Here is a 25,267-nt window from a genome sequence, read left to right on the forward strand (position 1 = left end):
TAACCCGACACCATGCAGGCCAACGAGTGCCCACTCCGCACGATCGCATGTCCTGCCTGTGAGCACGCCATGCTGGGGCAGGACCTCAAGAAGCACAAGCGAAGCGCGTGTTCCAAGCGCCTCGTCGAGTGCAAGCTCTACGGTGGCTGCGGCGAGATCCACACGTTTGAAGACACGGCTTTTCACACCGAGAGTCTGTGCATTCGCCGCAAACGACCGTGCCATTGGGCCAGTCATGGCTGTGACGCGGTGCTCGGGCCGCCCGAGGCGCGTCACATTCACGAAGACACGACGTGTCCCTTTCGCATCGTGTCGTGTCGAAACCACTGCGGCGTGTCCAACCTCGTGCGTCTCGTGATTTCCAGCCCTATGTATGAGCCATATATGCGCTGTAGATTGCCACATTCCTCGATGAGCACTTGGCGTGGGACTGCCCGAAAGAAATCAAGTTGTGTCCGCTAGGGTGCGGCGCGCGCATGGAAGCGCAGTACATCTACGGTCATTACGAGCCCCACTGCGGCGACTGCCCCAAACGTGTGACCCGGTGCCCATATGGTAGACGCGGTGGTGACGTCATTGTCTCAGCTCTTGTAGATCTGTGCGGCAAGAAAATGTGCTTCTTTGGCGACACACGCTGGGACGCAGAAGAAACGACGTGCACACGGTCTGACATGGCGCCATCGGGCGTTGATGTGACGCGCAACGGCGTTCTCACTCGCCTCCAGCACCTCGCCACTTACCTCGACGAGAAGGTGTCGTCGTTTGCGCTAGTGCGGGCGCAAGCGTACCTCCGCACGTGGCTCGAGGCGCGTCAAGCGTCGCTTCTCGAGGCCTACCACGCCCGGGACTTGGACCGTATCGAGCTCGGTATGGTGGTCAAGTACGACCCCGAGACCACGCAGCACTATGTGAGCTTTCGAGGCCGTGTCGTCTGGGTCAACCTCAATTATGTCTACCATGCACTCGACCCAGCCGTCTTGGCCACCGACTGGGTCTGTCCGTCCATGGCGGCGAGTGCGCGGCTTGACCACGTGGCGAGTGTGTGCCCACTGCAAAGCGTCGCTTGTCCCAACGAGTGCGGTCAGCGCTGTCCCAAGTTCCAGCTTGAACACCATTTGAAAGAGCGGTGTTCGAAGCGCATTCTCGTGTGTCGTCTCGGCTGCCACAAAGCCTTGACAATGGAAGCGCTGCTAGAGCACGAAGAGTCCGAGTGCCCCAAGAGGTATATGCAACATTCATGCGAGGACTTGAATGAAAGGTCGCCGTAGCCAGCGGTTTTGCCCGCACTGTCACGAGCCATGCTTGCTCGAGGCCATCGAAAGCCACGTGCGCATGACGTGCTTGCAGTTTCCGCGCAGCTGTCGGCTCACGTGTGGAGCACAAGTTCCTCGGGCGTCCTTTGACCAACACGAGGTACGTCGCAGTGTAAAAGACAATGCCACGTCACGGTGCGTAGGCCACAGTCTGTCCCAAACGTCTCGTGCCCTGTCCTCGCTGCCAGGCGCATGTGTTTGCATGCGACCTTGCGTCGCACGACAGCAATGAGTGTCCGCAACGACCATTTGGTGTGTGCGAACTCGGTTGCGGCATGCATCTGTGCGTCAACCAAGTTCAAAGTCACGTCCTCCAAGATTGCCCCCACGTGTGTGATATGTCATGTTGCGTTGCCTGATGTGACGGTTTCATTAGCGCGCGGTGATTTGTCCTCAGTGCGCGACAACCATCCAGTTTTTAGTCTTTGACCACCATGTGAAATTCGACTGCGCGCAGCGGGAACTGTACTGTCACAAGGGATGCGGCACACGGATACGCGAGTGCGATGTGGCCAAGCACGATCTGGACGACTGCATGCATCGTCCGACGTACTGTCCACTGCACTGCGGCATCGAACTCGCCATGTCCCAGCTGCCGCGGCACATGCAAGCCGACTGTGTGCGGCGTCTTGTGTCGTGCCCGAATCGATGCGGCGCCAAAGTGCCAGCAATTCAGCTCCCTGGCCATCTTCGAAGCTGCGACCACCACAAGGTACCGTGTGGCGCGGGTAGCGTCGCGTGTACGCGGCCGCTAAAAGCGTGGATCGTGCGCGAGCGGCTTGTGCCGTGCTTCAAGCACCGGCTGCATGGCTTCATGTGGGCGCTCAAATGCGGCGACATGGATGTCGTGCTTGGTTTTCTCAGCAAGATTGCCCTCGACGAAGTCGATGCAGAGTTTGAGACGGGGTACACGCCGCTCGTGCTTGCGTGTGCCAAAGGCGATGTGCTCCTCATGCGTGCCCTCTTGGAGCACGGCGCCGACGTCAACAAAGAGTCGTCTCGGGGCCGAACGCCGCTCGGCGAAGCGATTTTGAACAAACAAGCCCACCTGATCCCACTCCTTCTCGAGTACCGTGCGATCGTGTCCCATGTAAACCGGCACGGTCTCTCGACACTCTCGATTGCCGAGCAAATGGGCGACGCGACGATTCTCGATGTGCTTGCCAAACGGGAGAAGCTGGAACAGGTGGGATCTGTCATACTGACACGTCTTACGTGGCAGGCACCGTAGGAGCAACGGCGGCTCTTTGTTGCGATTGGCGCGTCCGACTATGACACTATGGAAGAGCTTGTTGCTGGCGGGGAAATGACGTATCGCGACAGCCACGGGTGGCACTTGGCACGGGAGCTCGAAGAGAGTCGGGCAAACCTCGCTCGCGCCCGCACCGACTTGATCGAGCACATTGAGATCATGAACGCGACGATTGCCGATACAGAAGCCAAGCAAATGCGCGTCGTGCGTCTCCTCGACTCGATGGAGTACAACAAGGGTCAGCTCGCCCAAGTACAAACCAAGGAAACCAAACTCGAGGCTGTTCGCGTGCACACAGAAACGACCGTCCGGGACATTGTCCGCAAGATCACGGCGCAGGACATCATCAACATCATCAGCCGACCCAACCCCCCGGAGGACCTCGTGGTCGTTCTCAAAGCCATGGCGCTCTTCCAGGGCATTCTGCCAAAACCCAAGCGCCTCAACGAGACAGGTGCGTTCTCGACGCACGAGTGGTGGGAGACGGCGCAAGCCATGCTCATGGACCGCGGCTTTCTGCGGCGTCTCCTCGATATCCACGAGCTCGCGATCGAGCCCGACGTGCTCTTCAAGGTTCGGCGTGAGTGCTTGAAGCATGACGCGTTTCGTGAGATTGGGGCCGCGGAATTGGTGGTGCCCGAGGTGCTCGACGCGGCGCCGGTTATACATAAGCAGCGCCACGGCCGCCGCAATGCGATCACCAATTCGACTGTCGACGCACTTGGCACGTGGGTCAAAGGCGTCGAGATGAATCAAAAGGCCCGCGCCGAAGCCAAGGTGCTCAAAGAACGACGCGAAAGCGTCCTCGCTGAAATTCATCAGCTCGATATCGACTTGGCGACTGCCACGTTTGACATGAAGACGGCGCACCGGTGCTTGCCGTCGCGCCAAGAGGAGCTGGACCGCGTTGTCGTTATTGAGCAGCGCGCGGCGGCCGAGTTTCATCTCAAGACGCGTCGCGTCCTCGTGTGTGAGCTCTTGGCATTTACGAGCTTGAATGGACACACGCCACTAAGCTACGCGGCGGCCATTGGGAATGAGCGTGCCGTCCGGATACTTTTGAGTCGCGGCGCCAACGGCGGGCACTCAGTACGCTGCGTGATATGTCATCATGACATACCGTAAATGATATGCCTGTTTAGGACACGGAGCGGTCTCTGGCGGCCAAGCTGCTCCAAACTACAGTGCGTTTTCACGTGCAGCAAGCCAAGTACGTCGGAACCAACGATGCCGAAGCCTTTCGCATCGTACGGTACATGGCCATGCGCCCGATCTATAAGGCACTTCGACGCTGCCGGCAAACCCAGCGCGTGCCGCTGCACGAAGCCGCATACAACGGACACACGGACATGCTGCCGCTGCTCGTTGATGTCGGCCACGCACCCGTGTGGCAGCCTACGTACGTTGAGCCCACGGCCATGATGCCAGGCCAAATCGAGTTTGGCCAACCCCGCCGCAAGGACTTTGGTCTGCACGCGTGGCAAGTGGTGCTGCCGCCATCGCGCCTGACGCTGGATGATTCGTGTCGCTTGGGGCAATCCCGCTTCCCCTATATGCCGTACCGCGACGGGCGTGGCTGGGACCGGATCGGGTCCATCTATGACGCGACGGTAAACGAAGTGGCGACAATTGTCGTTGCAAGCAGCAAGCACCAAAACGCAACGCGACTCGAGCAACTGAATCGCAAGACGATCTTGCGCAAGACACGGCACATGCGCCACATGCACGACCAGCTCGAGGCCGCCATTGCGGCCAAAGACTATGTTGCCGCCAGTGGTCTCTTGGACGCTGGTGCCTTTCCAGACCACGCGACGCCCGCTGGCATGACGCTTCTCATGCAGGTACCTCGATACGACGCGCGTTTTCGCAGCAACCAAGTGTGTTGTAGGCAGCCAGTGAAGAACGTTTCATTACCAATATTGACGGCGTCTGCGTCCTCATGGTCGAATACCTTTTGGACCGCAAGATGGGTCGGCCGTCGCCCAACTTTATCAGCACATCGCTCGATGGCGCCTTTAGTCACACGGCGCTCTCCGTCGCAGCGCACTACGGCACAACCATGTGCGGCCGCATGCTCGTACGATACGGATGAAACGCCAAGTTTGGTCAGGATGACAGATCACATGTATGAAAAATAGGTGGACCGTGGCGCCGATGTCAACGTTCAAGACCCGCGATTTGGCCAGACCGCGCTCATGCACGCGGCGCAAAACAATAAGGAAGATTTCGTGCGCTTCTTGCTCGAGCATAAGGCCAACGTGCATCTCAAAGTACACATGCATGATAACGTGTCATGACATCATGCGGTGCTAGGACGTGCACGGCCGATCCGCGTTTACCTTTGCAACCGAACGGCGCAACGAAACCGTGCTGGGACTCCTCTCGGAAGCCGCGGCTGACATGCAACAGACCCTCGAGATCTTCAATCGGTTGGCAGCATACGGTATCTGTCGGTGGGGCTGCGGCTTTGTCAAATTGCGCACGGCACCCGTCGTCGAGGCCGGCCAAGGTCTCGTTGTCGCCATGCGAAACCCACTTCAAGGTCGACTTTTTCTCTTCTTGGATGGGCACCAATGCAGCATGTAGAACACGAGCTGCACACCTGCCCCAAACGCATCGTGACCTGTCCGCTCGGCTGCGACCAGCCTGACCTGTGGAGCGAAGAGGTGCCCGACCACGTAGTACGCCAGTGCCCGCATCGGCCGCTACCCTGTACCCACCCCAAGTGCGGCTTGACGGTCGCTGCGAGTAGATTGCGCCAACACATGCAACACGACTGCATCCATCGCACGGTCGCTTGTCCGCTCTGTGGCGAAGGCAGCCTCGCGCACAAGTTAGACGCCCATACAAAGTCTTGTCGTCTACGCTTGGTGCCGTGCCCGCTTTGCGCAATGGAACTCCGGGCCCTCGACGTGAGCAATCATGTAAAATTCGAGTGCGACTGCCGTGACGTGCGCTGTCGCCTCGGTTGCGGCTTTGTGCGGCTTTGCGACCGCTCGGTCCACGAGTCCGATGCCTGTGTCAAGCGCGCGATCGCATGTGTGTTTGCGTGCGTCGACGGCACGACACCCGAGACGCAAGCCGACCACGAACAACTCTGCGATCATCGCCCGATGGTGTGTCCCAATCGCTGCGGCCATACTGTCCGCGCTATCGACGTCGACACCCACCTCTGCGAGTGTCGCTACCGGTTCGTGCCATGTACACTTGGCTGCGGACGGCGCGTCCGAGCGTGCGACATGGCAGAGCACGTCAGTAGTCTCTGCACCAAGCGTCCCGTGCCATGTGAGTGGTGTGGAACACAAGACATTGTCGCGACTCTCTTGGAGCTCCACCAGCGCACCGAGTGCCCGCATCGCATCCAGGCGTGTGGTGTATGTGGCGACGGCGGGATCCTCGCGCTTGATATGACGACGCACAAGACGGCCGAGTGCCGCATGCGGCCGGTCGAGTGTGTCTTTCGCCGCGACGGCTGCATGAAGACGCCGCTGCTGGCCCATGAAAAGACGCAGCACGAGACGTTCGAATGCAAGTACCGCACCATCTGGTGCCCCCTGGGCTGCAACGAGCACCTCGTCGCGCGCCACCTCAAGGCGCACGAAGCCATCTGCCCGATGCGGTTCGTGGTATGCACCTTGGGCTGCGGCGCCGAGCTGCGTGAAAAGGATCGGTTTGAGCACGAGGTGTATGCGTGTATCTACAACAACAAGAAGTGAGCATTTCGTTTATCGCAGTTTATAAGTTTCTAAAGATCACTAGTCGAACCGACGACAGGAATACAATGCCAATCGCACCATTGCGAGCCGTTTGAATCCAAATCGACATGTTGAGTTGGTGAGCCACGTGAGCCTCGCGGACGGGTACACGGTGCTGTCGTTGATAACATCTTCTGGGTTCTGGACGCCCCTCAAACATGTATGGTCGCACAATTGCGAGCCAATATATGGCGGTCGGGATGCGGACAACTAGTGGCTCTGCTACATTGGCGTCCAGTTCGTGCATTTGATGCGCGTCAACGAGAACGTGACATAGTTGTGTGCAAGAGCACGCGGGTGGGCGACCTCTCGGCGTCGAAGCAGCAAAGATGTGACCCACTCGTATCGGATAGCCCAACGTTGGGTGCCAAAAAGATCAAACGCAATCTCAGTTGCTGCCACACGTGAGCCCACAATGTTTCAAAGCCATGACCGAATTGACGTTTCGTCTTCATGCAGCGTGGTGCGCTGCTTTCCGAGCAGATGGACGACGGATCCCAGACAATGACGACTGCTTCTTGGCCACACCTTGCTTGCGATGTTGTTGGTTGGTGAAGCACATTCGTAGCTCAGCGTTAACACAATACGATGCAAGATCATATCTAGCTACCCGTTGATCATGCTGCGACGAGTTTCTTGGAGCAGGTCGAGCAAGTTCACGTTGCAAAAGTCGTTCATTTGAGGCGGCAAATCCAGTCCAGGAGGAATCGCCAAAACGACGCGCGTGTCGAAGCGGAGGGTGTGATCACCTGCAGCTGCATCGTCCTCGACCGTCAGCGTCCCTTGCTGCGACGGCACCGCGAGATCACCCACCAGCACAATCTCGTACAATCGGTACTCCAGCGTCGTTGCCTCTTCGTCGATGCGCGCCAAAACCACGTACTTGACGCCGACGTAGTTGGACCACCAGTTGCCTGCGACAAGAAGCCCCGTCCACGCTTGCGCGTAGCCGACCTCGACGGCTAGCGTCACCCAGTCCGAGACGTCACGCAACACGCGCGGTGGTCCTTCATCAAGCGTCGGCCGTGGGCCTCGGTTGAGCGTATCGTGCATTGGACCAAACGTCGCGTCGGCCGCCTTCTTCATGATGCCTTGGCCGCGTGACGCCGTGAACGAGCCACTCTTACGCACCTCCTTATGATTGCCTGAAGCGTGGAGGAACTCGCTCTCGAAATTGCCGATGAAATACTCGTGCGCCTCCGACGGAAAGTCCGTGATGATGATGCTGCCGTTGACGAGGTCGACAAAGCGCAGCGCGACCGGAGCGGCTTCGTCGTCTTCAAAGTAGGCGTTGAAGACCTCGACCGAGACACCAGAGATGACGACGAACGGCTTCTTGGACGCCGTCAAGTGGCGTCGCATGCGATCGAACGAGATGTCCTCAAAGGCCTGCTTGATCGAGTCGACCGTGGCCGGCGGCTTCCGACTCGCCTGGAAGCCCGTGGTCACCTGCGTACATGTGGGAGGCGTCTCCATTTGATGTGTCCCGCGACAGTTGGCTCCTCCGAGCGACGGGGCGCGAGACTTGGCGCAACGTACAATTGTAGACTAGAAGAAGTCGACAAGAACACTCTTCTTGATTCGAGCCATAGCGTTAGATGCCCCTCCAACTTCAAAGGACGTCGGTGCAAAAGCGAGATATTGGAGAGGCTTTTACGATAGTATTGTTGCGAATAGTGCGTCCAATGTGAAAAGACAGAAACGCTTGTCGTCGGAAATACAGACGCTTAGCGCATCCAACAATACAGTGCGAGGATGACGCCATGCAGTTGGACGTCGACGCGGCGCGCGGACGAGGCGAGCAAGAACGGGTAGAATACGTCACTGGGCAGCGTGAACCAAATGTCTGGCGCCGGCAAAATGAGGTCCGTCGGTGTCAACGACGCGACCTCGCGATACGTAAGCGTCGTCGACAATAGAAGGGACATGCTGGCGTCGGTGGTCCCAAAGATCACATTCTCTTTGGCGTAGCTCACGAGAACCGACGTGATCTTGCGCTGTGGCGCTTGCACGTCGCCCGTCAGAGTGTACGAGACGAAAATGTGGGCGCTCGTGATCTACACGACATGTCTCAGACGATGCGAAATCGTTTTGCAAAACAGCAACGTACGACGTTGGTACACACGCCGTTGGAGTAGACTCCACCGGACGTGGCGTTCGCCGGTGCCGTGACGGCCACCCAGTCGCTGACTTTGAACGGATCGGCGTTGCCGTAGGCAGCGACGTGCGTGGTGGCCACCTGCAGCGCCTGGGGCACCACGCTTGAGAGGCAAAACGCCTTGAAATCGGTCAGCGACAATGGTAGCGAGCACGAGACGAGCAGATCGCGGCCAAATTTGGCGCCACTCGTCGTGCTGCTGGCGCATGGTCCGGCTTGCAGCAGCGGAAAGCCGCCGGGCGTTTCGGCGATGGCTTGCACCGAGCCATTGGTGCTAAGAACACCGGCACGCAAGGGCAAGTGATCGAGGTATCCGGGGTTCCCGGACCGTTCGTACGAGATCAAGTTCCCCAACGCTTGCGACCGAACGACGAAGCTTGTGCTTACAAATCGAGCGCGGAATGTTCGGGGTAGCGACGTCGCACCCAGCGGCACCGAGCCAAGGACCACGGACGCTTGAACGCTCAGAATTGTGCCGTTGCCATCGTGCGTGATCGTGTACGTGAGCTACGAGATAGCCATGTCGGCTCCCCGCGTCACACCACATATGCGCCAATACCTCTTGCAAGACACCGGTGCACATTTGGGTGTCAACAGTCACCGACGGCACCCAAGCCGATGGATTGCCCGTCACGTCGACCGCGTCCGTCACCGTGTGTACCTTCGCTTCGGTCTACAATGGACGACGGTCATACTGTTGTGATCAATGCAGTGGTGACGTACGAGCGTCACGGGCAGTAGTGTCGTGGCACGGGGCGTTGTCGCCACCGAGAGCTTCTGAACGAACGGGGCCATCCCGAGGTCCGTGCACGACGCCGTGACGTTATCGAGCAACACGTGACAGCGCGATGCGACGGTGCCACCGCCCACCGTATATGCAATCGGGTTGATGGACAAGCACGTAAACGAGCTCAGCGATGCGGCCGGAAGCATGAGAAACCCGTTGCCGTTCGGCGTCGCGGTCGATCCGTTGATATAGGCCTACGCAGTTGGTGACACTCTACACACCAAGTCCGAGGACCCACCTGCACAAAATCTCCATTGCGGTACATCGTAGAAAACGCCATTGACGGTGACTGCGTCAGTAGCGACTAGAGACTTCCGTGCTTCACCGTTCGCGTCATAACACATGGTACCTGCTGGTAGGACGGTTCTGACGTCGACGACGCGACAGCGCCGGGTGTTGGCGGGGCATAGTACGTGCCGCTGACGTCACTGTTGGCCACGTACACGCACATGGCATCGCTGCTTGCATCGGGCATCTCGAGCATCCTACCCACCAATTTAAGAAGTAGATAGCTACGACATCGAGACGGCAGACCCATATTTGGTGTTGATGGCCACCAGCGAGGCGTCGCAGTAGGGAATCGCGAAAGGGACGTCGGTTGCGAGGCAGCTGCCTTGCATGGCTGCGACTTGGACCGGCGAGCACTACACGAGCCCTTAAATCCTAGCGGCGGTAGGCGTACGAAGACACACCTCGGGGTCGCAGCAGCAGCGCGCGTCGCAAATGCCGGCCGTCACATCGCACGCGCAAGCACATGTGAAGCTGCTGCACGCACCCGTGCTAGTTCCTATGAACGTCAGCGGCAATAACATAGCACGAGGGACAGACACTGGGGTCGGCTGCTTGCACGTGCAGCCGAGAGGTGTCGTCGTCACGACCGACGTCGCGTTCAGCGGCACGAGCGACCAGTCGAGAGTGGCAGCGGCGGCTAGACCGAGACCAACTCCTAGCCACATGGAATACATTGCGCAAGGCTCTCCGTCGACCCAAGATTCCAATGACGACGTTTCAAAGATACGGGTTGCGATGCTCGATCGATGGATAGTTGGATAGATGGAAAGTATAATATCAATCCACGAAGGCAAATAGCTACGAACAGGGCTCTATCTGCAAGAAGGCAAGGACGGTCGGGTGCTGGAAGAGCTCGGGGCACGTGCTAATGACTCGAAGCGCTTCGTTCAGAAGCTCTTGCCGCTCTCGTAGTCGGGCTGCACCCATCTTGGTCGAGTACGCCAGCCGCGACCCTAACCCACGCTAGCATACTTTGTCAACACGTCCAACGTACGCAGTCGCTGGAGAGGGGTGTGGAGGCTGCCGTGCACCTGACTCAGCTTTGTCAAGAGGAGCTTAACGTCGTGGCAGCGCCGCTCGACGACAAAATCGAGGTCACCATCCGCGTTGTAGTCATTCGGTGCAACCGGCACCTACGCCGACATTGGACGACGAGCACAGGGAGACGCGCATACGGAGAGCCCCTCGATCGGTGCGGGGGGCGCCGACCCCGTTGACGCCCGGCGCCACGACTTGCGCCACGAGAGCGTTTTGGAGCACGCTGTTTCCCAAAACTGGCGCAGCTCCGCATCGTCCTCTTTGGTCGGTGACGATGGCCGGCGCGAGGCTTCCTTGGCGCCAAACCCAACGTCGGTGTCTCGTATAAGCTTTGAAAACTCTCCGCGCGGTGCAAAGACGTGGACGAGGTAGACCACATGGGACCCGAGATCCCTAGTAGAGATGTTGACCCAGAGCTTTTCGATGCGGTGGACCTGTAGCCCGTCGTATATGCGCTAAAGGCTGCAATCGAGTCTTCCTGAGCGTCTTCTGTCGACTCGTCCTGCCATACTTCGATATAGGTCTTCACCAAGAAATACGTACGAGCAGCGTCCACTGAGTGGCCGTTGATGCGGTCGCCCACGGCGCGAGGTCCGACGGCGCGATCTGGTCGGTAGGAATACCCTGGAGCGTGTCCACGACCGGCCAGACGTGTTGGAGCAATGATGGACTCCGTCGCATGTCGCGAGTACCTACCTCGCTGCCTTGCGATGTCGGTTGACACGAGAGATTACGTACCGTTGAGTGCAATGTAGTGCTTGACAACGCTTCCGCACGCCTTAAAGTTGTCTTCACTTTAAAAGACATGTCTCATCGCGCCAGTCTCGTTGGTCTGGTCTACCTGTGGTGCGGCTGGACAAAGTCGTCTTGTGTAGCATGTAGAAAGATGGCGGGGAGATGGCACTGCTCAATGGCCGCGTGCGGCGCAACGGCCTGCGGATCGAACCCCGCCCGGCGCTTGATGGACGCGCGCACGAGAGCGAGTGCGGCCGAGACGAGAAAGCTCGGCAACGAGAGGCCGTCTCGCTGGGCGGCTTTGACCTACCAATAAATGCTTGCTTTGGTGGTTTGACAGATGAAATACCATGTCGAGAAGGACTGACGTGAGGTCTGTAAAGCCGCTGTCAAGCACGAGCCACGTCACAAAAGACGGCGTGTCGTACGGCTGTGGATGCTCTTGGAGCTCAGCAAACTCAACGTTGGCAAACGCATTCGTTCCCAGTAGCGATAGCGCTGCCAAGGCGCCCATGGCTGCGACGCTCGACCCGTTGATGTGCGTGAGCACGGCCCCCGCTTCGATCCCGGGCTCGTCGCCTATCGTGCACTTCTTTTCAGTCGATGGCACAAACAAGGTCGCACCGCAGGGAGCAATGGTGGCATCGAGTACGATGCTGTTGCGGCCCGCGAGCGACTTCACCGACGTGCGCAAGTCCCGCACCGCCAGCGTCCGCTACAAAATATCAAAAGATCAATCTATCAACCTCGACAACATATAAAATCTACTTGGACATGCGTGCGCTCGAGACGGAGTGCATTGCAGAGGAGGAGCACGGCGTTGGCGCCCATGCAGTGGCCCCAGAGACTCAGCGACGTCAACTGCCCCGAGTGGTACGTCTGCAGCGCCCGGACGCAGACCAATAGATCGCGGCTTTCTAGGATGCAATGACAACTTGTCCACAGTTTTCGTGGACACCACCGTGCAGGCCGAGCGAGACGTACGCGCCGTCAGATCTAAGCATTGCGAAGTCTGAGCACGCGTAGCAGCAGCGAGACGCCCGTACTTGCCCGAGCCGGCGCAGTCGAGAGCTGCAAACGCCACGCCGCGCTGGAGCAGCGACGGCAGGAGGCTAAGGCCTTCGACGCGCGACCCGCTCATGCCATGCACGTACAGTACGCAGTGCGTCTACATGGAAATGAGCTGCGAATCTCAATCTCAAAAAAGCTAACGGCGCCATCGATCGGAGCCCAGAGACTGCACACCAGCGTCGCGCCGGTCTCGTTGCACACGGTAAAGTCCCGCCGCTCGACAGCGATCGTGTCGATCACAAACGTCGTTGGTCCCAAGTCGGCGTCCTTGTAGTCGTGCCTACAATGAGAGATTTGTTTTTGTGGTTGACATTGAGATTGAGATTCGTAGGCGCACCGAGGCGGTCGCACAATGGCGTTGACGATGCTGTTGAAGCCGGCGCGAAAGGCGTCCCACGAGCTCCACCGCGGCGGCGCTTTGAGCGCCGTCTCAAGCTCACCGTCGCCAAACACTTCGACGGACGCGCCACTGCCCATCGGTTTGCAGTTTCCGGCGTTTCAACTGCGAACATGTCCAACCCCAACCCCGATGATGTGACATATTCGGATAATGATGTGATCCACGCCTCGACAGCTCGGCAGTCTTCCAGCTTGACGGCAACCACTGCATCTCGGTCGCCACAGGGCGCTTGGCAGTGCGCCTTGTCGGATGCGGCAGGCGGGATGCTCGCCGTCGTGGGCGGCTATCTATCTATCTATCTATCTATCTATCTATCTATCTATCTATCTATCTATCTATCTAGCCGGCAGGGTTGTAGTGGGGTGGGTGGTGCGAGGCGACGAGATATTGCGTTGCCCTGTTACTGCCTTAGCGTTTTTGTTTGTTGTCCTAACCCTAAACGAAGATCCATTGGTCTCTTACATGCCACGCGGCTTGGGACCGCCGGCCGCCTTGGCCATAATAATCTGTAGACAAGTATAAGCAAAAAGAAAGAGCAACGGAGCGACGGTACCTGGTCTACTCGGAGGACCGTGATGGCCACGTCCGCACCGAGACGCAGCGCCGACTTCTTCGTCACCAAATGGTCGAGGACCTTGGCGCCCAGCATGTTTTCCACGACACCCGTCTCGCTCTCGCACTCGACGTCGACGCCGGCACTGGCCTTGCCCGCGCCATGAGCCGCATACAGGCTCGAGATGACCTGCGTTGCCATCTGCCCCGCGTTCTCGGCCAGCGTCCGGGGCACGATTTCGAGCGCCTCGGCAAACTTCTTGATCGCGTACTGGTCGAGGCCCGGCGTCGTGTTCCCGTAGGCTTCAATCTGACGCGCAATCTCAATCTCGGTCGCGCCACCGCCGGCCACGAACCGCGTGTCCTTGCACGCGGCCTTGACCGTGTTGACACCGTCATCTATAAGCAGCAGGCGATGAGAGCCGAGATCGAGCGATATACGAACGTACCGATCGCACGCTCAAGGTCGTTCAACACGTTGTCGGTCGACGCGCGGAGAATGATCGTCGACATCTTGGCGTCTTCTTCTTCTTGGCGGAAGATGGTGATCTTCTTGCCGCCAATCTCTTGGACGCCGACAAAGTCGCAAAAGCCCATCTCTTCGGGCGTCGGCGCGCCGAGACGCACGAGCGCCGTCGCGTTGACCGCGCGGCAGAGGCGGCGCAGCTCCCACTTGCTCTGGATACGGATCGAGAGGAGCTTGTACTTTTCGAGAAAGTGGAGCGCCATCTCCGAGATCGAGCCGCCGGCAATGACAACCTTGGCGCCCGACTCGGCAATGCTGCGGATCGCTTCGTCCAAGCGCTCTTCCTCGCCCTTGTTGTAGTTCATGAGCTCGTCGGCCGACTTGATAAGGACCGTCGACTTGGCTTCGGTCGATGAGACCTCAATGCCGCAGCCAAAGACCGCAATCTTGGCGGCCTCGACCTTCTTGACCGAGCCCTCCGTGTCGCGCTGGATGACCATACCCTTGACGACCTTGGACTCGAACACGTTGCCACCCATGATCTTGGTCACGCGGATGTTGTCAACGTTGATCTTGGGCGCCTTGGGCTTGTTGGGCATGACGTTCAAGCACGCGTCGGCAATGAGCGTCGCGAGGAGGTCCTCGTAGCCGTACTGCTTGGCGCCAACGACGGGACGGATGATTGTTTCGAGCTGCGCCTGGTCGCGGAGGTCGGTGATGCGGTGGACCTCGAGCGACTCCAAGATCGAAAGCGCCTTCTCGTACGCCTTCTTGTAGCCCGTGACAATCTCGGACGCATGCAAACCCATGCGAAGGAGGTGCGCGGCCTGCATGAGGAGCTCGCCGGCAATGCTAACGACCAAGTTGGTCGCATCGCCGTGTTCCGTCTGCTGCATCTTGGCCGCCATGACCACCATCTTGGCCGCCGGGTGCACGACTTCGAGCTCCTACAATCGACGTCGTGGGCATCCTTACGCCTTGCCATGCGAAATCTCTACCTGCACGATCGTCGCCGTGTCGGACGTGACAAAGATCTTCTCGAGGTGGTTGATCACGAGCTTGCGCATGCCGTTGGGCCCGAGCGACGTGCGCGAGATGTCGGCGAGCTGCTTGACGGCCTCGATGTTCTTGGCGACGGCCTCATCGACGCCCTCAAAGTGCTTGTGGCCGTCCTTGAGGAGGCCCGAGAGGCCCGCGGCCGGGTTGAAGCCCATGGATTTCGCCATCGTCGAAGTCGGTAGTCTGTGTGAGCCGCTGGAAAGCGCAAATGCCCCACACACCACTCTTCTGGTGGCCTTTCTTTTTTATTACATACGTTCCATACGCTTTTGCACGTATTTTTATACAGACAATCAATATGCATTGCGACAGGGAATATCGAGTTAGAGAGACTTTGAACCGACTAACTTTGCGACTAAACGACTACAACCGACTTGTCGACTGCATTGACCACCAACTAAAGGCGGCAACTTCGCAGGCACATGACATAGGCCGTCGACTCGTCGTGCCTGGGTACGTGCGAAGGTATAGCGAAAGAATACGAATACACGTGGTATAGAAAGCGTAGAGTTAGGCCTCTGTGATGAGCGGGCCGGCGATACGAGCAAGTGATCCAACAACGTCCCAATGCTCGTGTGGGTCGGGACGACGCAAATGCATCGGCAGCCGATGGCAGCTAGCACGCATGGGCTCGCAAGTGCACCTGATTGTGTCGATGAAATAATGACTTTGAGAGAATGAAGAGTCTCCACCTGAAGGTACAAGACCACGTCGTCCGGGTGCGAGAGGTACGGGAAGCGCCCCGACGCCTTGAGAAGTGCCTGCAAACGATAGTCAGCGAAACGAGCACATGGCGATCGCGTTAGTTGACCTTTTTCGCGTCACTGAACCGCCCATACATGTCTTCGCGTTGGTCGGAATCGTCAGCGTTGTTGGAGCCATAGCTCTAGTCGATGCTTTAGTCGATATCGATGGACAGGATATTCGAGTACGTCAAGCAGCGTGACTCGATCGTACGGGATGTGGAGATCCCGTGCAGGAGCACTACTCGACAGGCCAGCCAACGTCAAGCGCGATGCGAGCTGCGCCTGGCTCAAGCATTCGAGCTACTCTATGTTCATGGGCTATACGAGAGCTGCAGTAGACAACCTGCTGCCGCAGAAAGTCCGACGCTGCATGCTCTGCGACATCCTCCGACGTGTCGAGCTCCTTGAGCATCAGTCTACAAGAAACGAGTGTCGGCAACGTGAATGGAGACTTGAGGTACTTTTTCAGCTGGAAACGGGGCATCACCGAGAGCCTGCGTGCCCATGACCCACGTACAGTATGCAAAGCGATACGTACATCTTTAGGTACCGAGCGCCGATCACTACGCTCTTGCCATAGCCGCGCGTGAGCACGAGTGAGCGCACGCGGTGCGGAAACGCCGAGCAGAACCGCTAGTTTTACTCAATGTCTCGTCCTTGCAGAGATGAAGCACCTGCGCTAACGTCGCCCCAAGACTTGCGCCATACAAGTGCACCTACAAAGATAGGTTTGCGCAAGACTGTTGTGAGATGCCCATACCGATGCGAGGCTGAGGGCGTCAAGGAACCGGTCCAAGCTGTGGACCAGCTCATCGTGCGTCCACACGACCGGATAGTGTACCTAGCGATAAAGAGACTTGTAAGTCAGTAGCTTCATTGCCAGTCATTGCGTACGGCGAGGGCGCGGTAGCCGGCGGCGGCGAGCGCTGGCATGAGTGCGTGGTACGCGATCGCCGAGCCAATCGCGTCTGGAAGCAGCACGATGGTCATGGCCGAGCGTGGGCCAACGTCAAAGTACTCCCACGTCTTCCCGTCGTATGTTGTGAGGCGCTGCTTGGCGGTCGTCGCCAAGAACGTCTGCGCGCGGCTCTTTGGATCCGACATGGCCTTTCCGAGATTGCAGTTCCAGTATCTTTTGCCGGATACCACACTGGCGTCCGGATAGATTGCAGCAATGGAGCAATGGGCAGCGTTGGCGGCAGAGTGATTCGCAACTTGCAACTGCAGGTGGGCACCTGTCCGCAGTGGCGGCTCACACCTTGTCTAGTTAGCACGATGGAACCCATCTCTGTGCAAGGCCAGCTCGTCCATCAACGCAAGCTCTCGTGCGCATGTCTGTACGAATGCATGCAAATTTAGGAGGACGCGTCGTAGGCGCAAGTGCTCCTTCTTCGATGTCGTTGTCGGTAGCGCGCGTGTCGAAGCAATTCTCAAGATCCAAGACGACTTGTCTGTCGACGACGTCAAGGCCCTTCGCAGCCGCCTCGTTCTTGGCGACATCGTCAAGGTCGATGGCGTCCTCGAAACGCTGCCCTCAGCAACGTACGTGCGTGCTGGACCATGGCCCATGATGAGAACAAGGATGCTCTTATAATGTAGTCGGCCGTTCAGCGAGTCACCCACAGGCTACCTCTTGCATGCGCGAGACATCACTGTGCTAACGCCGTGGAAGGAAGCACAGCCTGGTACACGTGGCACACTACACAGCGCGCTCAACGGACCGTAGGCAAGACCTTTACGCCAGTGCCTGTGACAACAACGACGACAACAGCGACGCAATCTCTCTCCAAAGAGGCACAAGCTGCCGTGCCGTGCAAGTTTTGGATCAACACGGGGCGGTGCCACAAGGGCGCCGCGTGTCCTATGCGCCACGACGACGTCAAGGAGCTGAAGGCGCTTCGGAAGGCATGGCTCGCCGACCGCTTGCACAAGAAACGACTCGTCGCCCACCAAGCCGACGACCCGACCGATCCGCACGGTACCGTCCTCCCTCCATGACAGCTACGAACAAACTGCACCCGTAGCCAAGCAGAGCAAGCACAATCGGGCGGGCATTTTTGCCAAGTGGCTCGTCGAGACGTTTGGTATCGAGATGCTTCAGAGTGGCTCGGGTGTCATGGACGTTGCCGGTGGACGTGGTGGTGTTTGCTTTGAGCTCTGGCATCAACACAAGATCCCAACGACGCTTGTCGACCCGGTACGCATCTCGTATCCCAACACAACCCGACGCATTTGGACTTAGCGGCCCATGAAGTACACGAAGCGGCAGCACCAGTACCTCCAAGCCCATGTCGGCGAAGCCCACGTCCCCCAGGTACCTTGGCACGCCCATGCATGGATGGATGTACGATCCTCGGTAGTGGCTCGAGCTCTTTGAGGAGGCATCGTATGTCGGCGCCACGGCGGACGAGACCAAAGTCGAGCACATGCATCATGTGTCGTTGCTCCTTGGGATGCACCCGGACGAAGCCACCGACGTGATCGTCGACGTCGCGCTCGCCTTCAACAAACCGTTCGCGATCGTGCCGTGCTGCGTCTTTGCCGACAAATTCCCGCACCGGCGGACGCCCAGTGGCGACGCGGTCACCACGTACGACGAGCTCGTCGCGTACCTTGTCGCCAAGCACCCACGCATCCAAACAACGTTCCTTCCGTTTGACGGGCGGAACCGCGTCGTCTATTACCAGCCTTAGGCACTCGCTTCGACCTTGGCATCAACGTCGTTGCTTGGCACCGCGACTTTGCACAGCGTTTCTTGGTCGTCCAGCACGAGCAGCATCGCAGTCGCATGCTCCTCCGACGATGGAAGCTGCGCGACGAACGCAGGTGCTTGTGGTGTCGAGATGGCCGTGGCCGCCATGGACGCCAAGGTGATCGAATAGAGCACCGGCGCGGTCGAGCCCGCGAGAAGAACGGATGTCGCTGTCATGTGCAGCGATGAGATGGCGAACGGCACCTAACGCAGTTTCAGTGGTAGCAAATGAACCAGCGACGTACGGTGGCCACGCTGCACAGCTGCAGCGCGAGGGCAGAGCCCTTGCCGACGCTAATGAGCTCGTACAGTGTCCTAGGCATGAATATGCGTGTGGGACGAGGTCGTGAACGCGGTGCACGGACCCGTTGGCGCCACCGCAGAAGACACGGCCGCCGTCGATCGTCGGGACGATCGATGTGATGACCGTGGGGCTTGGAAGGCGACAGAGGACGTGGCCTTCGTGGGTCAAGAGAAGCTCCAAGCCACCCAAGCTACGCATGTCCGTTGTACATGATGTTGGTGGCGGTCGCGTATCCTACCTCATAGCGACGTAGGCGCAAAGCTGGTTCTCCGCGTCGAGCAGTCGCACTGACGCCATGCTCTGCACTACGAGCAGCTCTAAATCACGAGGACGCAGATATGAACGTACCGTGCACGGGCGCGCCGCCCATGTCCATGCGCTTCTTCCACCGAAGGCGAAACTTGTCGACGCCGAGCACATTGCCGACGTGGTCGCTGACGAGAAACACCTTGTGGTGCCACGTGGCCGCGACGACAGCACCCTCCATGGCATACCGCCGGAGCTCGACGCCCGTGTCCGCGTCCAAGAGCACGACGGTGCCATCCGCGCTGCCTGCTAGCACCTCGTTGCCAGCCTTCGCCACGCACTAGAGTAAGGGTCATACGCACCACGTTCAAGCAGGACGCCATGGCGACAGCGTACCGTGATGGCAGCCAGCGTCACATGCTGCCTCCACTCGATGCAGTCGAAGAGGTCGACAGCGTCCTTGGTCGTCGGCTCAAAGTAGTTGACGCAGAGCATTTCGCCGGCGGCCGTGCCCACGAGGACAAGCTCATCGCCGCTTGCCAGCGCTGTGATCATGGCACGTTCAGGTGGTGTCCGGATGGATTTACCGGACTGGGATTTGTATTTGTTTTTAATAATATTATTAAAAGAGCATAAAAGAACAGCACGTGGGCTCTTTTATTCGGGGCAGTGGGGTTTGGACAAATTGTCAGGTGGAATACCTTGATTATTGGCGAGTGCTCGATTAGAAAAGCAAAGTCGATCACGTGGCAAGGGTGGCTTCGTCGCTGCGGGGGCTCGGCGGTCGGGGGCTCATCGAGTCGGCGCCAACTTGGTGTCGCTGGGCCATGGCCACCCGGGGACTCGGCCGCGTCTTTCGCGGGCTCGTGGACGCTCGTCGCGGTGTGATGAGGTCCTTTCGCTTGACCTTGACGTTGTGAGAAAAACTCGCCGTGCCAAACGACGATGTCGGGTGGTAGTAGGCCCCCGGTCCGGGGGCCACGTCCCCTACATTCCACTATGATGGCATACGCAACACAATGCCCGCAAGGGTACCGGTGCGCATGAGCATGATTTCGCGGCCCGAGTTTTTGCGAATGTTGCCCGAGAGCCAGCAGCTGCGGCTGCTTAAATTGGTGTCGGGGCCGCGCACCTCGTCGTGCTTGGGGGGACTCGTCGCGCGGGGGGCTGGCGCGAGTCGCCCCCCGGACGGCGCTGGTTTGTGCGGCGTGTAGATCGGCCCCGGTGAGAACTCGCCCATGTTCTCCCGCACGTGGCGCGCTGAAATGAACTGGACGCGGCTCATGCCCGACGTCGCTTGGTCTTTCCGGGGGTTTTCCCGCAACCCAAAGCGGGGTGCGGTCCCAAAGTTGGACGACAACGGTCGCGACTCCTACGCAGTCGACAACGTCACTCTCGTACACGATTGGTCGAGTGTGTACGTGGTGTTGGTTGCGTTCGTCGTGGAGACTCGTCTCGTGGACCGGGGGGTCCATCTCGGGCGGCTGCACCGCGGGGGGCAAGACAAAGAGACCTTTCCGGTGGATGACCGAGAGCCACGACTCGCGGTGACTATCGTTCATGATGAAAAAGGGGGTAGGTCAAGAAGACCCCACCTTTTCACGGGACTCCCGACCCGGACCGGGTTCACTTGGCCTTTCGAAAACGAGTACTTGGGCGCATTGGATCGGAACGGCGGCGCCTCGACATTGTATTTCGGGCCAGGGCTGTCGGACGTGATGAGCTCTCGCTGGTGCTGCTTGTCCGTCATGCACACTAGCAACGCACCACTGTCGCTCAATGTATCGTGTGGCCCCGTACTACCTTTTTGCGACAAGAAGCGCTCCGACTTGGGAAAACTCACGGCCGGGAACCGAGCTTTCACGACTTCGTAGTTGGCTTCGTACAGATTCGGGGCCACGTGCACGCCTGCGATCGATAATCGATACGTCGGTCTTTTCAAGAGAGGAGGAGATCGACTCTACCGTGGTCGTGCACCGAAATGCTCGGTGAAAATTGCCCTAACAAGCTCGCTCTCACACGCTCATACTGGCGCCATCTACCTTTGATCCAGCTGTCGCGGTGGCCCACGGGCTCCTCGAGGGCGGCAGTCGCGGCCGCATAATCAGGCCGGAACAAGACACCGCCTTTCTTTTTTGGCGACCGCTCGAGGTTGTCGGCGACGCTGAGGTAAATCGGCCCCGGCGACCGCGCTAGAGCCCACCATGGATCTACCCTCAAGTCATGCAGGCAGTATACCTGCGTCGGGTACGAAGCGGTCCGAGCTCCCAAAGATGGACATGGTTCCGCAGCGCTGAACGACAAGACTGACGAACTGGAGCGCCTGTCTCGCTATAAATAGCTAGTACTTTGCAGCACAACTCCCCGACCCCTAGCATGGTCGAAGCATCGATCAAGATACACAAAGCACGCGCGCGTGGTTATATAAGCTACCCTCTACTACTCCTAGTTCTTAGCGGACCATGTCGTTGAGCTCCTTCCCGATCAGGTACCGTTCGTCCCGCACCGAGTCGTGGAGCGTCTGCACCCACCGGCCCACGCACGGCTTGGCGAGGACGATCCCCGCGCCCACGAGCTGCGTCGCAAACGCCAGTCGGTACACGATGCGCTCCGGGAGGTGGCTCCACGCGAGCAGCGCGTCGAGCTTGCAGACGAGCCACGGAAGCACGAGGCACATGAAGAACCCATACGCGAGCGGTCGCACCACCTTGTTGCGAAACGCGACGCCGTCAAAGCACTTGGCGCTCAAGTCGTCCATCGCACGGTCGTCGCCATCAATGCCGACTTCGTGCGCGCGCACGTGGAAGCAGAGCTGCTCGTATGCGAGCCGCAGAGACGTGACGACGCCCGGCGGCGCCCGCGAGAGCTCGTCCCACCGGTCGCCAACGTGCGCATTGGGATCGTCGTCGTCATTGTTGTTGTGTCGGCGCCGTTTCTTGAGCTCCAAGCAGCACACAACCCACGCACCCGCGTGCAGCGTGACAAACCCAAACCCGAGCATCTAAAGTGCGCTTCATGAGCACCAAAGGAGGCATCAAAGCAACGACGTACCTCGAGCAGTGTCGGCCACTGCGACGCAAGCGGCGTCATCCAGAGCGCACTCAGGAGCCCGAGCATGAGCGGCAGCACGACGGCCCACGACAGCACGAGACCGACGAGCGAGCTGCGCGTCGAGGGCGGCACTCGGTACCCGCCGTTTTGAAGCCGATGGTGGACGTCCCGGTCCGGAATGCGGAGGATACGGAGCGCCTTGCAGCCGCTGAGAAGGACCCACATGACGAAAATACCGGTCGCGAACGCGAGCGAGTCGTGCTGGACGCCACAGAACCGCTCGAGAAGCGCGATCGACGTGCGTCCGATGAAGAGCGGACCGAGCGTCGCCATGCCAATGATGCCAACGGTCGTGAGCCAGCACGAGAGCACGAGAAGACTCAGGCGGAGTGGCACGTTGGATGGAAACTGACGCGGTAGCAAGTTGTACTCCATCACGGTCGGGTCCACAAGCCCTTCTTCAGGCCACGGAAGGTACCGCGCGCCATAGTAGCGCTGCTCGGCCGCCGGCGCGTCATGGTGGGGGTTGAACGTCAATGGCGGCACCGTGAGCACGATCGCGTCAACGCCGGCCCCGGGCAGCGCCGGCACGCGCGGCAGCAAATACTCGGTGAGCCCGAGCCGTGCACACATACGCAGCATGTACTTGTACTGAAACGTGCCAATCTCGTTCTTGTACGTCTCAAGGACTGCGAGGATCGTCATGTGCGCAAGGACAAGCTCGAGCGGCACTTGGAGCGGCGCAAAGAGGTGGTAAAACCGCAGCTGCAGCGGAAACAATGACGGCGCGACGCTGTACGCGGCCCGCACAGGCAAGTGCACGAGCAGGAGGAGGAGTGCTGCGTAGATCGCAAGTGAGAGCAGCATGCGGCGCGCGTGCTTGATGCTCTTCTCGCTCAACAGCGCCTTGAGAATGTCCGGGTTGGCCTCTTGGGGCCGAATCGTCGCCGCGAGGATGTCGGGGTGGAGCACCTCGCGCATCTGGAGGACGGCGACCGTCACAAACAGCATGAACGTGATACCGAGCACCCAGTGTACGAGCAGCGTCGCGAGCATGTGCTCCATGCAGTAGCTAAGGCGGTCCCACGGGTCGACGAGGAAGAGCTGCAAGGTGGCCACGTCCATGCCGATACCGAGGAGGATTGGGAGCAGAATCATCTTGAGCAAGAGCAGCGTCGAGACCTTGACGACCGCGTTGAGGCACGAGAGGAACCAGAGGAGGCCCGCGAGCAGCGGTCGGTGGTTGTAGCTCGAGATGGTCGAGACGAGCACACGCCAGAGCACGATGGTGCCGCAAAAGCTAAAGTACCCCAGCGCGCACGTGCCAAGATCGACGAGCTGGAGACAGTCGCCGTGCAGCCGCGTCGTCTCGGTCGAGTTGAGGACCAAGTTGATGATGCGGTAGAGGGGCGACATGGCCTCGACCGGGCCTTCGAGGATCGACGGGTCGAGCGGTGGCAGTGCTGACGTAAACTTGCTCAACGTCGACACGATCGTGCTCCCGAGTGTGTACGGGATGAAGGCAAAGATGCCGAGGTACGCACCGTTGAACGCCAAGAACCACGAGACGTTGCGCACGAGGAGGTACAGCGGTCCACGAAAGCCCACGAGCTCGTCCATCGCAATGTTGATCTCCATGTGTTCCATGTCGTCGTCCCACTGGTCTTGCGGCGGCGGCTCGTTGTTGTTGTTGTTGACGGGGCGGCGCGGACGCACGCCACCGCGACGCCGGCGGTTGCCGCGGTTGACGGCCTCGACGATGCGCGGGTCCGGGCGAATGTTGCGTGCGACGTGCGGTCGAAAGACGGCGGCGTGCGGGATTTGCTGGATCGCCTCTTCAAAGAGCGGGAGATTGTCGTCTTCGCGGACCCGGACGACGCGCCGCGGCGGCACGAGCGGCGGCCCACGCGGCAGGTTGAGGTGCGGGAGGTTGGCAACCGGACGCACATGGCGGCGGCGCGGCTGGATCTCGTCGTCCGAGTCGTCGTCCTCATCCCCTGAGTCGTCGTCGTCGTCGTCGTCCGAGTCGTCAGAGTGGTCGTCGCGGTGACCGCGTTCGGGAATCCACTCGTCGACGCCGTCGACGCGCTCGATGAGCCGCATAAAGTTATCGCCGCGGCGGTTTCCCTCGGCGTCTTGGAGCCCGTGCATTTCAAGTTCCTGGGCGACGAGCATCGCGCGCTGGCGAAGATGGACTTCCTCCGGCACGTCGGCGTCGGCGTCGATATCATCTTGGATCTGGTCCATATTGAAGCGCAGAAAGTCGGCGAGGCTCATGAGCGAGAGGAACGAGCAGACAACGACAACGATGAGGATCAAACCCGAAAAGACGTCGTCAAAGAGCACCTCGACCGTCTGGACGCGGTCGTTAAAGTTGACCGAGCCCATGGTCGCGGCGCGGAGCAGCCAGAGGCGGTAGAGCCAGCTCGTGCACCATGGCGCGACGAGGGCCCACGCAATGACGACCAGGATCGCGCGGATGGCCAGCGGTAGCCACTTCTTGAGCGCCACGATCGCCAGCGACAAGAAGAGCTCACCAGCGGGCAGCGTCTCGGGGCAGCCATCGGCGTACAGCGGGCGAAACGAGAACGTGTAGCCACAGAGCTCGCACACTTCCTTCTTGGAGATGGCCAGCCACTCCGTCAAGCAGTCCGAGTGCACGTAGCGGATCGAGCCGCTGCATCTGCAGGGCGCGAAGAGGCGACGGCCTTCTTCCTACAGGGTCCATGCCATGAGCCATCGTCATGGCGTCAACTCTGCTTACCGCTTCGCCACGGCAGACCCGACATTCCTCTTCGTCGTACTCCATCGCTCGAGTAAGGAGGTTTATGGCTGCCCCGTCGATTGGGTGAAACGAAGATTTTCCAAATTCGTTTTTATTTTCCTTCTTCCGCATTATACCTATTATTTGTATAAAGAATACCAGCATTGTCATTAAAAATATCGCAGCCACCTCCCACATTGCTAGGTAAAACCCTTGGGACAAACCTCGCCAAAGAAACCTCGCGGCGTCCGCGTATTTAAATCTAATATTTTTAATGCAACATGCTTTTTGTATGACTTTGCGTCCAATATAAAAAGAGGCGGTCACGCCCAACTGCTGCTGACGCCGACTCTCGAAGTTCGAAGGCATGCGCCAGAACACATGCGTTAAAGCCACTGAAAAACGCGTTAAAATGATAAAACGTGTTAAAGTGAACCAAAATGGCACTGCTCGCGCTACAGCTCTCTCGACCCGGCAACTATCGCCCAGCCAGCACCCATGGTCGGGGGCCTTGACCTACCGCTACT

The 25,267-nt window shown here is 59.1% G+C and overlaps 9 protein-coding genes across 9 annotated transcripts; 2 read left to right on the plus strand and 7 right to left on the minus strand.

Moving 5' to 3' along the window:
- Positions 1-12: 12 nt before the first annotated feature.
- SDRG_07643 (hypothetical protein) lies at positions 13-6,368 on the plus strand (the record flags this gene model as incomplete). The annotated part of the gene is made up of 12 exons (XM_008613489.1): positions 13-345; positions 396-555; positions 595-1,222; positions 1,269-1,413; positions 1,457-1,642; positions 1,690-2,499; positions 2,545-3,654; positions 3,708-4,406; positions 4,454-4,642; positions 4,704-4,835; positions 4,879-5,107; positions 5,152-6,368. 12 exons carry the CDS (start codon positions 13-15, stop codon positions 6,279-6,281), a joined length of 5,751 nt encoding a protein of 1,916 aa, XP_008611711.1. The 3' UTR covers positions 6,282-6,368.
- A 533-nt stretch (positions 6,369-6,901) lies between these two features.
- On the minus strand, positions 6,902-7,854 carry SDRG_07644 (hypothetical protein). The gene has a single exon (XM_008613490.1). It carries the CDS (start codon positions 7,794-7,796, stop codon positions 6,927-6,929), a length of 870 nt encoding a protein of 289 aa, XP_008611712.1. The 5' UTR covers positions 7,797-7,854; the 3' UTR covers positions 6,902-6,926.
- A 146-nt stretch (positions 7,855-8,000) lies between these two features.
- Positions 8,001-12,877, minus strand: SDRG_07645 (hypothetical protein; the record flags this gene model as incomplete). Its single annotated transcript, XM_008613491.1, has 23 exons — positions 8,001-8,377; positions 8,431-8,985; positions 9,038-9,151; positions 9,202-9,459; positions 9,504-9,569; positions 9,615-9,750; positions 9,800-9,909; positions 9,958-10,045; positions 10,094-10,193; positions 10,363-10,509; positions 10,551-10,689; positions 10,732-10,987; positions 11,029-11,096; positions 11,138-11,286; positions 11,333-11,388; positions 11,436-11,635; positions 11,679-11,908; positions 11,954-12,044; positions 12,098-12,246; positions 12,291-12,325; positions 12,376-12,497; positions 12,542-12,680; positions 12,738-12,877. The coding sequence occupies 23 exons, from the start codon at positions 12,875-12,877 to the stop codon at positions 8,048-8,050; spliced, it is 3,678 nt and encodes a 1,225-aa protein (XP_008611713.1). The 3' UTR covers positions 8,001-8,047.
- Positions 12,878-13,147: 270 nt separating this feature from the next.
- On the minus strand, positions 13,148-15,103 carry SDRG_07646 (T-complex protein 1, theta subunit). Its single transcript, XM_008613492.1, has 4 exons — positions 14,817-15,103; positions 13,802-14,765; positions 13,354-13,751; positions 13,148-13,306 (listed from the first exon to the last, which is right to left on the minus strand). The coding sequence occupies exons 1-4, from the start codon at positions 15,042-15,044 to the stop codon at positions 13,259-13,261; spliced, it is 1,638 nt and encodes a 545-aa protein (XP_008611714.1). The 5' UTR covers positions 15,045-15,103; the 3' UTR covers positions 13,148-13,258.
- Positions 15,104-15,345: 242 nt separating this feature from the next.
- Positions 15,346-16,757, minus strand: SDRG_07647 (hypothetical protein). Its single transcript, XM_008613493.1, has 10 exons — positions 16,518-16,757; positions 16,384-16,464; positions 16,298-16,339; positions 16,162-16,256; positions 16,085-16,117; positions 15,967-16,039; positions 15,810-15,923; positions 15,689-15,763; positions 15,570-15,638; positions 15,346-15,520 (listed from the first exon to the last, which is right to left on the minus strand). The coding sequence occupies exons 1-10, from the start codon at positions 16,725-16,727 to the stop codon at positions 15,494-15,496; spliced, it is 819 nt and encodes a 272-aa protein (XP_008611715.1). The 5' UTR covers positions 16,728-16,757; the 3' UTR covers positions 15,346-15,493.
- A 141-nt stretch (positions 16,758-16,898) lies between these two features.
- SDRG_07648 (hypothetical protein) lies at positions 16,899-18,352 on the plus strand (the record flags this gene model as incomplete). Its single annotated transcript, XM_008613494.1, has 7 exons — positions 16,899-16,948; positions 16,998-17,165; positions 17,223-17,308; positions 17,350-17,601; positions 17,648-17,820; positions 17,866-17,937; positions 17,984-18,352. 7 exons carry the CDS (start codon positions 16,899-16,901, stop codon positions 18,314-18,316), a joined length of 1,134 nt encoding a protein of 377 aa, XP_008611716.1. The 3' UTR covers positions 18,317-18,352.
- Positions 18,313-19,480, minus strand: SDRG_07649 (hypothetical protein; the record flags this gene model as incomplete). Its single annotated transcript, XM_008613495.1, has 6 exons — positions 18,313-18,579; positions 18,621-18,690; positions 18,741-18,869; positions 18,918-18,984; positions 19,028-19,265; positions 19,322-19,480. The coding sequence occupies 6 exons, from the start codon at positions 19,478-19,480 to the stop codon at positions 18,313-18,315; spliced, it is 930 nt and encodes a 309-aa protein (XP_008611717.1).
- Positions 19,481-19,589: 109 nt separating this feature from the next.
- Positions 19,590-21,247, minus strand: SDRG_07650 (hypothetical protein). Its single transcript, XM_008613496.1, has 8 exons — positions 21,164-21,247; positions 20,968-21,117; positions 20,890-20,925; positions 20,729-20,833; positions 20,521-20,680; positions 20,347-20,476; positions 19,961-20,297; positions 19,590-19,912 (listed from the first exon to the last, which is right to left on the minus strand). Exons 1-8 carry the CDS (start codon positions 21,204-21,206, stop codon positions 19,668-19,670), a joined length of 1,206 nt encoding a protein of 401 aa, XP_008611718.1. The 5' UTR covers positions 21,207-21,247; the 3' UTR covers positions 19,590-19,667.
- A 70-nt stretch (positions 21,248-21,317) lies between these two features.
- Positions 21,318-24,835, minus strand: SDRG_07651 (hypothetical protein). Its single transcript, XM_008613497.1, has 3 exons — positions 24,741-24,835; positions 21,977-24,691; positions 21,318-21,926 (listed from the first exon to the last, which is right to left on the minus strand). The coding sequence occupies exons 1-3, from the start codon at positions 24,783-24,785 to the stop codon at positions 21,378-21,380; spliced, it is 3,309 nt and encodes a 1,102-aa protein (XP_008611719.1). The 5' UTR covers positions 24,786-24,835; the 3' UTR covers positions 21,318-21,377.
- Between the last annotated feature and the right edge of the window lie 432 nt (positions 24,836-25,267).

This window comes from Saprolegnia diclina (assembly GCF_000281045.1).
Source record: "Saprolegnia diclina VS20 unplaced genomic scaffold supercont1.22, whole genome shotgun sequence".
NCBI classification, from domain to species: Eukaryota; Oomycota; class Saprolegniomycetes; order Saprolegniales; family Saprolegniaceae; genus Saprolegnia; species Saprolegnia diclina.